This window comes from Amblyraja radiata, chromosome 24 (genome assembly GCF_010909765.2).
Source record: "Amblyraja radiata isolate CabotCenter1 chromosome 24, sAmbRad1.1.pri, whole genome shotgun sequence".
Lineage (NCBI taxonomy): Eukaryota > Metazoa > Chordata > Chondrichthyes > Rajiformes > Rajidae > Amblyraja > Amblyraja radiata.
The window spans coordinates 18,222,943-18,237,705 of record NC_045979.1 but is presented as its reverse complement, the minus strand read 5'-3'; the positions used below and the strand labels follow the sequence as shown (position 1 = coordinate 18,237,705).

Sequence of the window (14,763 nt, the reverse complement as noted above, 5' to 3'; positions counted from 1 at the left end):
CGAGCAACTGTACCACTGCGAATACTTTAAACACATGTAGAGAGCGACAGAATTGACGGTAAAATGAGAGAAAAATAAGGAACTGCAGATGTTGGTTTACAAAGAAAGACACAAAGTGCTGGAGTAACTCAGCGGGTCAGGCAGCATCTCTAGAGTACATGGATAGGCAGCTTTTTCGGTCGAGACCCTTCTTCAGACTCTTCTTCAATCCGATCTGGTAAAATAGGCAAGAATACAACGAACATTCATTGCTTTAGAATAAGGCAGAAGTTGCAGAAGATTTTAAATGAGATTATATTACAGGTCATGTAAGCATTGTCTAAAAGGGTGTATTAAAAAGCTGTATTAATATTAATTTTATTCAATTTACTTAACATAAACATACTACAGTATAGCGCAGGAACAGGCTCTTTGGCCAACAATGTCCTCACTAAACATAATGCCAAGTTAAACTAATCTCCTCTGCCTGTAAGTGATCTATACCTCTCCATTTCCTGCATATCCTAAAAGCCTCTTAATCGCCACTATCATGTCAGCCTCCACCACCACCCCTGGCAGCACGTTTTAGGAACTCAAGGGCCTGTCCCACTTGGCCGTCATTTGTGCGTAATTTACACAGCATCATTTACCATCGTGACACGCACGTGATGCGCGCATGGTGACATAGGCAGTGACGCGTGGTCGCATGCGGTGTCCCAGGATTTTGTGATGTACAAAATCTTTGCGCGGCATCTGCGTGACGTGCAAATGACGGCCAAGTGGGACAGGCCCTTCACCACACTCTGTACAATCTTGTTGCACACATCCCCTTTAACTTTGCTCCTCTCACCTTATGACAATTCCCTCTAGTCTTTGACATTTCCACTGTAGGAGAAAGGTTCTGACTGTCTACCCTATTGATGCGCCGCATAATTTTTATAAACATCTGTTAGTTCCCTTGCCGTCTCCGATAAAACAATGCAAGTTTGTCCAATCTCTCCTTCTGACTAGAGACAGATATAAAATGCTGGGGTAATTGCGGGTCAGGCAGCATCAGACCTCAAGGATTGCCCTTATCGTGGTCTTCTCCCCCAGACGGCCATCAATCTTCTCTGGAGCTTTTTATCACTTAACTACTGGCAAGACATCAACCTTCTTGACCTTTCTACTCCCAGGATTTACTCTAATCTCACCTCCTCTAAATGCCAAGCCCTCTGCTCACTACGCAACAATCCCGACATTATTATCAAACCCGCCGACAAGAGAGGTGCCATTGTAGTGTTGCGGGCTGACCTCTACTGCGCTGAGGCCAGACGCCAACTCTCAGACACCTCCTCTTACCTACCCCTTGACCATGACCCCACAGATGAGCACCAGGCTATTATCTCCAGGCCTATCTCTGATCTCAGAACCTCTGGAGATAAATGAGTCTGAAGAATGCTCTCTATCAGAAACGTTACCCATCCATGTTCTCCAGAGATGCTGCCTGACCCCGCTGAGCTACTCCAGCACTTTGTGTCTATCTTTGCCCTTATCGTCGTAGGTTAAAAATATTACCGTATATAATATTTAACTCTCCTGTCATTTAATACTATTTGCTTTTGCAATAACGTCACAGCGTTGCTCATTGTCATTCAGTGAATCACACACCAGGTCTTTCTCTCAATGTCTGATGCTTCTTAGCCGTCTGGTTGAGGGAGTGTAGCTTTGCCACCGCCTGCCATGTGTGTAGATGCTCACCTGAAGCTGAAAATAAATCCACACTCATTAAATAAACTCTAAAGTAGCTATTAGCCTGTTGTGGAGAGAGAAACATGAAAGAAAGTATAGTCTTCTAGTTGGCAGTGTTCAATGACTACATGGAGTTGCACAAGTTTGCTGGTTTGTGTGGGAGAGAGACTTAAATGTGTTCGGAATGTATGACACAGTACCTGAGTTCAGGACTGATTGGTTGGATTACCTTATACCTTTAAAGGTGTGTTTGTGAAATGCAGCAGACACTGCAATAAAGAGCTTGTCGGAGTTGTGCTGTTCCACTAAGAAAAGGAACGACAAAGTCCTCGGATATTACTGGCTGATCTCACTGCCTAATCCTGCAGTTTTAGTTGGATGATTTAGTGCTGATAACATTTTACGTTTTGCTCCTCCCCCCCCTACTCAAGTTGAAACAGGTTACTGACTTTCAAAAGCGTACATACGAGGGGCAGGGAATTAGAACTCCTCAATTGTTTATTTGCCACGGATTAATACAGAACTACTCTTCAAAGAGAAAAAAGAAATTGTCTAGTTTTCTTTTCCTTTTCTTTCCATTATTTGAAGATTTTTTTGTTAAGGGCACGGTTTCCAACAGCAGGTAAGTCTATTTATCTTATTACTCTTCACTTTGGCTTCTACAGACTGTTTGCCTTCACAAATCGGGCACACCTTCAGGGTGTACTTATGTCTCTGCCAGTTCAACTCAGTGCTTCAGCCTGAAGCTGATAACATAACTCTGGACATTTTACAGCTTGAAAGATCAGCAGTCAGTAAGTATTCTCATGTTTTAAGGGCTGTGTTAAAACAATAGCAAAAGGTCAGAATAAAACTGAGAATTAAATAAATCTGATTTGTGGCAAAGAAGTGACAAGATTTAAGATTAAGGGTGTGTAATGAGGAACTGCAGATGCTGGTTTAAACCGAAGATAGATACAAAAAGCTGGAGTAACTCAGCGGGACAGACAGCATCTCTGGAGAGAAGGAATGGGTAACGTTTCGGGTCGAGGCCCTCCTTCAGACAATAAGGGTGTGGATTTCGTGTGAACTTTGGAAAAATTAGAATTATTTACATGTGTGCTTTGAAAGTAGGACAACGTAACAACAATTGTTTAAGGAATGTTTAAGGCGGAACTGCAGATGCTGGAAAAATCAAAGGTAGACAAAAATGCTGGAGAAACGTCACCTATTCCTTTGCTCCACAGATTCAGATTCAGATTCAACTTTAATTGTCATTGTCAGTGTACAGTACAGAGACAACGAAATGCAGATGCTGCCTGACCCGCTGAGTTTCTCCAGCATTTTTGTCTCCCTTCATTGTTTAAGGAATGGTCTGTTATGTTAGAACGACCATTACATTTTAGAGAATAAACGCAGGGATCTGCAGATGCTGAGTTTAAAAAAAAATAGACACAAAGTGCCGGAGTAACACAGTGGGTCAGGCAGCATCTGTGGGGGACATGGAGAGGTGACTTTTCGGGGTTGGGGAGCCTTCTTCTGAATTTCAGGTTGGCCTGTTTCAGGTCTTTAAGCTTGGTCCACTTGATTTTAATCTAGCCGTTTCCTTTCTTGGGAATTTGGTATGAGGTCTTGAATTTTCACAGGTGTGGTTCATGTTTGTATAAGTATTGTTTCTTAATCCTAAACATACATGGTTCATAAAGTGGCAGTGTAAACTAACCCAAAAGCTTACAAGGATCCTTATTCATCAAGAGTACCAGTTTGTGTAGGAAGGAACTGCAGATGCTGGTTTAAACTAAAGATGGACACAAAAAACTGGAGTAATGCCCCTGTCCCACTTAGGAAACCTGAACGGAAACCTCTGGAGACTTTGCACCCCACCCAAGGTTTCCGTGCGGTTCCCGGAGGTTTTTGTCAGTCTCCCTACCTGCTTCCACTACCTGCAACCTCCGGCAACCACCTGCAACCTCTGGGAACCGCACGGAAACCTTGGGTGGGGCGCAAAGTCTACAGAGGTTTCTGTTCAGGTTTCCTAAATGGGACAGGGGCATAACTCATCGGGTCAGACAGCATCTCTGTCTGAAGTCTTAAGAAGGGTCTTGACCCAAAACGTCACCTATACCTTCTCTCCAGAGATGCTGCCTAATTCTTGTTGAGTTACTCCAGCATTTTGCGTCTATCTAAGAGTAACAGTTCTCTTGACTGAGCACCTCAATGGATCTCCCTGTCTGTTGAACGGTGAGTTCATCAGTTCATGTCATAGGTGCAGAATTAGGCCATTCGGCCCATTGAGTATTCCACCATTCAATCTTGGCTGACCTATCATTCCCTCTCGACCCCATTCTTCTGCCTTCCCCCCACAACCCTTGACACCCTTACTAATTGTGAATCTATCAATCTCCGTTTCAAAATACCCAATGACTTGGCCTCCACTGCTGTCTGGCAGTGAATTCCACTGATTCACCACCCTCTGACTAAAGAAATTCCTCCTCATCTCCTTTCTAAATGTAAGTTACCCCTATCCATCATCTTCAGAGAAATACATAGAACACAGAACAGGACAGCACAGGAACAGGCCCTTCAGTCCATAATGTCAGCGCTAAACATGATGGCAACTTAGACTAATCTACACAGCCTGAATGTGATCTACAGCCCTCCAATATCTGCTGTTCCATGTGCCTATGTAAATAATATAACTTCTTAATTTGTTCATGACCTAGATTATAACTTTAGTTTAGAGGCACAGTGTTGAAACAGGCCCTTTGGCCCACTGAGTCTGTGCCGACCAACAATCATCGCGTACACTAGTTCTACGCTACACTAGGAACAATTTACAGAAACTAATTAATCTACAAACTGGCAAGGGAGGGGAAGAATGAGTGGGGACAGGGGGGGGGGGTGTTGGTTGGTTACTTTCTGCATTACTGTGGAGTTAAAGTCACTGACTAGACAATTAAATGAGACAATGACTCAAAAGAATGAGTACATTCTCTTAGAATTGTACTTCAGGACATTTTGGAGTGTTCATGTGGACATGACAGATGTGTCTGTAGTTACGAAACAGCTGGCACTGAACTACCTGAAAGGTCATGGTTCATAAGTTCACGTCATGGGTGGAGAATTAGGCCATTCGGCCCAACGAGCCTACACTCCCATTCAATCATGACTGATCTATCTTTCCCTCTCAACCCCATTCTCCTGCCTTCTTCCCATAACCCTTGGCACCCTTACTAACCAAGAATCTATAAATCTCAACTTTAAAAATACCCATTGATGGCCACCATGGCCTTCTGTGGCAATGAATCTGGTTAAAGAAATTCCTCCTCATTTCCATTCTAAAGGTATGGCCTTTTATTCTGAGGCTGTGCCCTCTGGTCCTAGACTTTCCCATTACTGGAAACATCCTCTCCACATCCACCCTATCCAAGCACTGTCACTATTAGATAAGTTTCCCCTCATCCTTCTATCCAGTGATGGTCTACTATTCTACCCTTTTTACAAAAATAATTGTATTTTTAAAGTGCAACTAAAATTATACTATAACAGAGGGCGGTAGGTATATGGAACGAGCTGCAAGAGGAGAGTGACACTGTGAAGCACCTGCTAGTGCTGCTGCCTCACAGTGCCAGAGACCCGGGTTCGATCCTGACCTCGGGTAATGTCTGCGTGTGGAGTTTGCACGTTCTCCCTGTGACCGCGCAGGTTTCCTCCAAGTGCTCCAGGAACGTCCCACAACCCAAAGACGTGCGGGTTTGTAGGTTGATTGGCCTCTGCAAAATTGCCACTGGTGTGTAGGGAGTGGGTGAGAAAGTGGGATAACGTGGAACTAGTGTGAAAGAGGGATTGATGGTCGGTGTGGACTCAGTGGGTAGAAGGGCCTGTTTTTCATGATTTGTATTTCTATCAAGAGGCAGATAGGCAGGTTCTATAACCACATTTAAATGATATTTGGACAGGTACATGGATAGGAATGGTTTCGAGGGATATGGGCCAAACGCAGGCAAATGGGACTAGGTTAGATTGGGTGTGTTGGTCGGCATGGGCAAGATGGGCTGAAGGGCCTGTTTCTGTGCTGCATGACTCTCATGAAGTGCTGCAGACAGGACTATTGTTGCCTGGTCTTGTCTCACACTAATACTGATAACAAATCTTGTTAATGTTTGTGAATTAATAATTTTAGCAAAGGCTTCTTAACCAAATAAACATCGGGCCTCAAAGATAGACACAAAATGCTGGAGTATCTCAGCGGATCAGGCAACATCTCTGGAGAAAATGGATAGGTGACGTTTCGGGTTGGGACCCTTCTTCAGACTGATTGTAGGGGAAGGGGTAGGGGTGAATTGGAAGCAATAAGTGACCAGGACAAATCGGGGTCGGCAACAGATGACCTCGGGTAGAGTGGTTCCCTGATAAGCCGATTGTTGGCTCGGGACGGTGTGATCCCAAGAGAGATACATCATTGCGAACTGTGGAACTGGTTAATGGGCTTATAATGAAGGAAGGGGAGCAAGGATGGGAGGGGGCAGGGGATTGTTTGAATGTTCAAAATATCAGGTTTACACTGTTTACACTTTATATGGTAAATTATTCATGTCCTTATCACTGGCAGTAAGTGTTGCTTACGTGTCTGACACTTAATGTTAATTGTTTCACAGAAGTCCAAATACCAACAGGCATTTCTGCCACAGACACATCAAAGGGCAGTGTGTAAACAGAGCAGACATTTTACTGCGTTTTAGTTGTTGAGGTCGTTTCTGCGGCAGGGAAGGTGCAAGCAGGTGGACAGGGCGGCACAGTGGCGCAGCGGGTAGAGCTGTTGCCTCACAGCGCCAGAGACCCAGATTCAAACCTGACCTCGGGTGCTGTCTGTGTGATGTTTGCACGTTCTCCGTGTGACCGCGAGGGTTTCCTCTGGGTGCTCCTTTTTTCTCTCACATCCAACAGATGCATGGGTTTATATGTTAATTGTCCTCTAAACTGCCCCGAGTGTGTAGGGAGTGAATGATTATTATTAAATCATTGAAAACATTAGCAAGGCAGTGGTGCTGGTTTCCGCCAGGCGTTGTTATGTACGACAGTAAGTGTGGATGGCCGTTGGCTCGCTAGAAGCTCATCCGCCCTTTGGCAGGTCTTCTTTTTGGTCCTGCTGGGGTTCCACAGCCCTCCCCCCCCCCCGGCAAAACAGGTGGGGGAAACGGTTTAGTCAACGACTATCTGACCATGGAGCAGGTAGCATGGGATTACATGGCACCCGTGGCGGGGGGAACTCCCCCCGACCTGACCTGTGTGATGAGAGAGTGGGATAATATAGAACAAGTGTGAACGATGTTTGGTGTGGACTCAGTGGGCCGAAGGGCCTGTTTCCATTCTGTATCTCTAAACTAAAAATTATGTGCAGGTAGTTGTTAATAATTACAAAACATTAAAGAGATGGTTCTTTGGATAAGCAAGCTGATTGTATTGATTTAAAAAAATACTCTACTAATAAGAACTGTACAACTAATTTTAAGGCCTGGATTCATAATAAGCCTAAACCTAAATCATCCCATCACTTCTTGTTTGCAGACTCCACTGTCAATGCCGAAAGGGCACGTTTTTTAAATGTTAAAGTGCATTCAGAATAAAGGCGTTTCAGTTTATACAATTTTGCACTCCAATAGTAGTCATTTCCAACCAATAACAAACATTGGCAGCCAGATTTTGCTTATAATTATATATGTCGAACGATCTCACACCATAACATGCTTCTAGGAATTCAATCCTTCCTGCAATTTGACAGAAGACAGATCGGTAGCACAGAGAATAAATACCTGTGGTGGAGACAGACAAGGCGGCATGGTGGCACAGCGGTAGAGTTGCTGCCTTACAATGTCAGGGACTCGGGTTCGATCCTGACTACGCGTGTGGCCTGTACGGAGTTTGTACCTTCTCCCTGGGACCGCATGGTTTTTCTCAGGGTGCCCCGGCTTCCTCCCACACTCCAAATACATGCAGGTTTGTAGGTTAATTGGCTTCAGTAAAAAATTGTAAATTGTCCCTAGGGTGTAGGATGGTGTTAGTGTACGGGGTGATCGCTGGTCGGCATGGACTCGGTGGACCGAAGGGGCTGTTTCCGCGCTGTACCTCTAAATTAAACTAAACTAAACTATCATTACTGATTCGAATAAACAAATTCTTACTCCCGCTATCTTACATTTCTTGATTAATTGAGTTTAGTTTTTTAGTTTAGGTCAGGTCAGCGCGTGTTCCCCCTGCCACGGCTACCATGTAATCCCGTGCTACCTGCGCCATGGTTGGATAGTCGGCGACTAAACCATCTCCCCCACCTGGTTTGCCAGGTGAGGAGGGGACTGTGGGCCCCCAACAGGACCAAAAACAAAAACTGTCAAAGGGCGGATGAGCTTCTAGCGAGCCAACGGCCATCCACACTGCATTAGAAGTTGCGATCACTGTCGTACATAACATTGTAAGGAATGATGATAAAGCACACACATCAAAATCCTGTACTTCCAGCGGCGGAAGTGCGCAGGGACTGGAGGACAGAGGTGTGTGGTGCTTCCATCACCGTTCCCGTTGGAAACCAATAACACTGCGTCGCTAATGTTTTCAAGGATGATGAATTTTTAGTTTAGTCTAGAGAGCGGGTGGGTGCCTTAAACACCTTCACCCTGTGGTGGTGGAGACAGATACAATAATAGCATTTAAGAGGCTCTTAGATAGGCAGACGATAGGCCCAAAATGCTGGAGTAAGTCAGCAAGACGGAATGGATGACATTTCGGGTTGAGACCCTTCTTCAGACTGATAGTCAGGGGCGAGGAAGTGCAAGGTGTGAAAATGCAGATCAAATGTGGACGATGCTCATTCAGTTCATTGTTAGCTGAGCGAAAGGTGACAACGAGGTATACGATTAGTAAAATTTAATCAGGAGGACAGTGAAACTAGTCGGAGACCTAGGATGGGGGAGGGACGGAGAGAGAGGGAGAGCATGGGTTAGTTGATGTTGGATAAATCAATATTCATATTTTAAATAGGCAGATGGGTATGCAGGGAATGGAGGGATGTGGATCACATGCAGGCAGAGGAGATTAACTTATCTTGACATCATGTTTGGCATAGACATTGTGGACTGAAGGGCCTGGTCCTGTGCTATACTAGGCCTATCTATTTTTACATTCACTTTTGAAGGATTGTGATTTCCCTTGCTTGGATGCATGGTGAAAACCCTCCAGCACAAATAAAAGACTGATTTCTAATATTACGTCTGTCTGGTTGTTAGTTTGTAGTACATTTGTTGCTGAGGTTGGTAATCAGATCAACACGAGGCTGATTAAAATGTCCAAAAATAAGAAAAATATTTTTTGAAAGTTGCTTTTTAAAGCTCTATGTTATCCCATTTCCACCCCCACTCCCTACACATACAGAGGGCAATCATATGTTTTATACAGAATGTTTGGAACATAAAAGTGTGTTTTCAATTTGGGTTTGTCTACAACTGACACGTAATTAAATTGCTTATTTAATTAAATTAATTATTACAGGACTGAAGGAAGACCAGGAAATAATCCACTGGAGATGGAGAGCAAAGATGCAGTCAGTGATTCTGATAGTGGAGTCATTCTTCAATCAGGTAAACTTCATTTAGTTTTCCTTTGCAATATTATTTGATCAGAGCAACCTATCACTTTATTGTTCCTTTATTAACTCTTGTTCGTATTTCCTTGCCATTTAATTCTCTCTTCACGTATGGTCGTAGATCTATCAATTAATTAATCATTCAATCAATCAATCTTCCGAATTTAGTAAGATTCAGTTGTAAGCTATTATAAATTTACTATCTTGTATTACTATGAATAGATTAGGATCGTGCAAATACACCCAGACATCACGAGAGGAATAGATCGGGTAGATGCACAGAATCTCTTGCCCAGAGCAGGTGAATCGAGGACCAGGGGACATAGGTTTAAGGTGAGGGGGAAAAGATTTAATAGGAATCTGTGCGGTAATTTTTTCACACAAAGGGTGGTGGGTGTATGGAACAAACTGCCAGAGGAGGTAGTTGAGCCAGGGACTATCCCAACATTTAAGAAACAGTTAGACAGGTACATGGATAGGACAGATTTGGAGGGATATGGACCAAATGCGGGCAGGTGGGACTAGTGTCGCTGCGACATGTTGGTCGATGTGGGCAAGTTGGGACGAAGGGCCTGTTTCCACGCTGTGTCACTCTATGACTGTATGACTCTGTAAATCAGTAATTATCAGAAATAAAAATCAGAAGTGAGCCTGAAGAAGGGTCCCGACCCGAAACGTCATCTATTCCTTTTCTACCGAGATACTGCCGGTTACTCCAGCTTTTTGTGTCTATCTTCGGTTTAAACCAGCATCTGCAGTTCCTTCCTACACGTAATTATATTAGGAATGGGTGCAAATGATTAACATTGCATTTACAATGCTAACTATTTGCTTTGCAATAACTGTTATCAATAGCAAATAAGTAGTTTCTATTAAACAACCTTTACTTTCAGTGCAGAGTTCTGTATAGGTTTCGGTTAGATGTTTTGTGTTTTGTCTACAAATATTAACATGGGGTGGAAACCAGATTATTGGATGCGATGATCGTTTGCAAATGGAAATGCGAAGTCAGTCAAAAAAAAGGTTGAAAAATCAAAGTTAGTAGAGGTCCACCACCGATTTTCTGCCAACCGGTGGTCCAGCACCCCCTTTAATCCAGACAAAATTATGAGAGTGTGCACTTGAAATCCCTCCTCAAAGTCCCCCCGAAAATGTGGCGCCTAGCCTTGGCCGGGTGAAGCAGGCGATCTTGACCTCAACAGGACTTCTGTGGCCGATCAGCGGGTTGAATTTGACCCCTGTGGCCAGGGCTCTGGAACTCCGGCCCGGCTGGAGCCGGCAGATCCGCTCCCATGGCCAACTTGTGCAGCTGACTTTGCGGGCCGGTGTCTCAGCGCCCCCCGAGGCCGTGACCTCTGTTGGCAAAACGGATAATCCAGAAAGGCTCTGGAAGCAGGGGGGCCGGAAAATCAGTGGTGGACCTGCACATCAAATTATGACCTCCTGGTCTGTAAAGACAAAATGGTGTCCACTCTGAAGATAGACTTCTGAAGAATCACTTCTGAAGAAGGGTCTCCACCCAAAATGTCACCCATTCCTTCTCTCCAGAGAAGCTGCCTGTCCAGCTGAGTTACTCCAGCATTTTGTGTCTATCTTCATTTTTAACCAGTATCTACAGTTCCTTCCTACACAAACTGTTACTCTTGGTGCAGTTCCTTCCTACACATGTTATTCCTTCTGTTGATTAAGAATGTAAACATAATAGAAAGCTTCTCTTGCAACCTGTGTCGAGTCTACAGGACTTGGGATTCATAAGGTCATAAGTGATAGGAGCATATTTAGGCCATCCGGCCCATCAAGTCTATTTTGTCATTCAATCATGGCTAATCTATCTCTCCCCCCTAACCTCATTCTCCTGCCTTCTCCCCATAACCCCTGACACCCATACTAATCAAGAATCTATCTTAAAATATTTATTGACGGCCTCCACTGCCTTCTGTGGCGAAGAATTCCACAAATTCACCACCATCTGACTAAAGAAATTCCTCCTCATCTCTTCCTAAAGGAACATCCTGTAATTCTGAGGCTATGAACTCTAGTCCTAGACTACCCCACTAGTCAAAACATCCTCTCCACATCAAGGTTATTGTATTGCATTAGCACAGAGGGCTTGTTTTCTCTTAATGTAAGGGATATACTAGTACCTACTTAAACTCATACAGCACATTTTGTTTAGCAAGAATTGTATTAATAATTTTGTGGTTGCCTCATTTCCATTATTATTTTCAAAGCTTAGCTTTAAGAAACTGAAATTTCATGTTCCGACAAAAGCTTTGATTTCATCAAAAGATACTTCAGGCAAAGGTCTTAACATTCAGATAGTAAGAACCCATATTATAATTTTAAAGACTTTATCAATTAGGGGTATATCATTCTAGATGAGAGATTGTAACAAGCTAGAATAGTTGTTTCCATAAACTATTTTCATCACAAAAAATGCTTGATATCTGTTCAAGACATTTTTGCTGTAAAACGAAGTTGAAACACATGGTGTTATTGGGAGTGCTAGGGGAGTGAAGGCTGGTTTATCTCCAGCGTGGGGGAGTGACAACAATGACTTTACTGTGTCCGCATTTTACCGCACGGTGCTGTGATAAAGGGCAGGCCACAGAACACCAGGTACGGTGGCTGCAACCTTTGTGATCAATGGTGCCTGGAACGCGCTGCCGGGGGTGGTGGTGGAGGCAGATACCATAGTGGCGTTTTAAAGAGACTTTTAGATCGGCACATGCATATGCAGGAAATGGAAAGATATCGATTTTGTGCAGGCAGATAAGAGTTGATCTTGGCATCATGTTCGGCCCAGACATTGTGGTGTTGCTGTGCTGCACTGTTCTATGTAGAAACAATGAACTGCTGATGCTGGTTAATACACAATAGGACACAAAGTGCTGGAGTAACTCAGCAGGTCAGTGAAAGGAATAGATCGAATAAACACAGAGTCTTTTGCCCAGAGTAGGGGAATCAAGAACTAGAGGACATAGGTTTAAGGTGAGGGGGTATATTTTTAGGGGGATATATTTAATAGGAACCCGAGGGGTAACTTTTTTACACAAAGAGTGGTGGATGTATGGAACGAGCTGCCGGAGGAGGTAGTTGAGGCAGGTACTGTTGCAACATTTAAGAAGCATTTAGACAAGTACAGTATTTGGATGGGATAAGATTGGAGGGATATGGGCCAAATGCAGGCAGGTGTGACTAATGTAGATTGGGCATGTTGGGCCGAAGGGCCTGTTTCCACACTGTATATCTCTATATGACTCTCTGGCTCTGGGTCATGCAGCATCTCTTGAGAACATGAATAGGTGACGTTTAGATGACTCCAGTTTGAAGAAGGGTCTTCCGGAAACATCACCTACCCATGTTTTCCAGATATAGTGCCTGACCCGCTGAGTTACTCCAGCATTTTGTGTCTATCTTCGGTTTAAACCAGCTTCTGCAGTTCCTTTCCACAATACTTTTTTAGTAACTTTAGCGGGTCGGGTAGCAACTCTGGAGACTATGGACGCTTTTGGTCGGGACCCTTCTTCAGACTTATTGTAGGTACATGGGAGCAAGGTCCCCCCCAACCCCACACCCATGTACCCCACTTGGACTTGCGCCTAATTGTCCCCTCTCACTCCACCTCCACCCTCATTCCTTCCTATAGCTTCATAATTTGCAACTCTTCAATCATGACAGATGTTGTCATAGGTGATGTTTCAGGATGGGACCCTTATTCAGACCGAAGGATAGGTGTGAGTTGGGGGTGGGGGGATGGAGGACATGTGAGTGTTTTTCGACGAGCAGCTGAAACATGAAGTCATGTTACTGCTGCAGGCAGCCAAGCCCAGGCCACACCTGGAGTGTAATTGTGTAATGGCCACCACGCCTTGTTCAACAAGTACATTGGTTTTGGAAGGAGTGCCATGCAGAATTACAACACTAACAGTCGGTAAAGTCATAAGGAGGGATTTCACAAGTCGTATCGCCCAGAGTTTGGAAGATTGAAAGCTGATTTGCACAGATTTCTCATCATTCTCAGGGAAAACTGATGGGGTTGATGGAAGAAAATAATTTTTTGCTAGTTAGAAAATGTTGTTGAAACATTTTGTAGGATACAGCAGGGAAATAGGCCCTTCGGCCCACCGAGTCCATGCTGACCATCAATCACCCGTTCACACTAGTCCTATCTGTTCTATCAGTCCAAAGAATGGTCCCGACCCAAAACCCAAAGAGATGCTGCCTGACCCGCTGAGTTACTCCAGAAATTTATGTCTATCCTTGGTATAAACCTGCACCAGTAGATCATTTTTAATTACACGCAAGTTCCATGTTATCGCACTCTCTCATCCACTCCCTTGCACACTAGGGGCAATTTACAGAGGGCCAATTAACCCACAAGCCCGCAAGTCTTTTGGATGTGGGAGGAGACCGGAGCACCTGGTGCAAACCTCACACACAGGCAGCACCCGAGGCCAGGAACGAACCTGGGTCTCTGGCACTATAACGCAGCGGCTCCTCCTGCTACTCCACTGTGCCGTCCATGTGGGAGCCTGGAACATGGCATGAAAATACAAGCAAGGAGTGAAATTTGGAAACCAGTCTGCACACAAACTGTGTGAGAAACTTGGATGTGTTGAAATAACCTGCAGATGCTGCTTTATACTGAAGATAGACACAATATTCTGGAGTAACTCAATGGGTCAGGCAGCATCTCTGGGGAATAAGGAGGGGTGACATTTTGGGTTGGGACCCTTTCTCAGACTGAAAGGAGAGGGGAGGGAACTGGAGGTAAGAAAAGGCCAGAACAAAGCAGAGACAACCACAGCTGACCAAAGGGTGGAACTTGAAATTCCCTTTTGGAAACAACCATCGATAATTGACTTTGGGTATGGCTAAAACTCTTTAAAATGGGGAAATAGATCAAAGGCGGATTTGAGATGATTTCATTGTCTGGTAGACTATATTTGAGGGACTACATGCCACACTCATTGCTTTCTGCTTCAGAGGGACTGAGAATGGCTGGATGTTCTTTCTTGTTAATTAACCTGACAACTCCATCTGGTCACATCTTAAGAAATCTCACTTGTAAGAGCAGATGGAGAGGATGTCCTTGTTTCCTCTAAAAAAACTTGCTCTGCACATCTCCTTGAAACATTACCCCACTCACCTTAAAGCTATGCCTGTTGTCTTTGACATTTCTACCCTGGGACAAAATGCTCCGACTATCCCCCTATCAATATCTCTCATAAGTTTATATGCTGTAGACTTTACTTTGGAGATACAGTGCGGAAACAGGCCCTTCAGCCCACTGAGTCCATGCCAAGTAGCGATCACCCCGTATTCTAGCACTATCCTACACACTAGGTATAATTTACAATGTTTACTGGAGCCAATTAGCGAATGAACCTGTACGTCTTTGTAGTGTGGGAGGAAACTGGAGCACCCGGAGAAAA

At 44.2% G+C, this 14,763-nt stretch overlaps 1 protein-coding gene across 2 annotated transcripts in view; it reads left to right on the top strand.

The window, feature by feature from the left end:
• inava (innate immunity activator) overlaps positions 1-14,763 on the top strand; it is a 46,989-nt gene that overhangs the window by 6,185 nt on the left and 26,041 nt on the right. Inside the window, exons 1-2 of one of the 2 annotated variants that reach the window (XM_033042530.1) lie at positions 1,975-2,332; positions 9,232-9,320. In XM_033042530.1, coding sequence (XP_032898421.1) covers positions 9,266-9,320 — 55 coding nt within the window. In that variant the 5' untranslated portion in view covers positions 1,975-2,332; positions 9,232-9,265. Of the gene's footprint in view, positions 1-1,974; positions 2,333-9,231; positions 9,321-14,763 lie in introns of those variants that run through there. The other variant, XM_033042528.1, reaches the window with a different exon arrangement.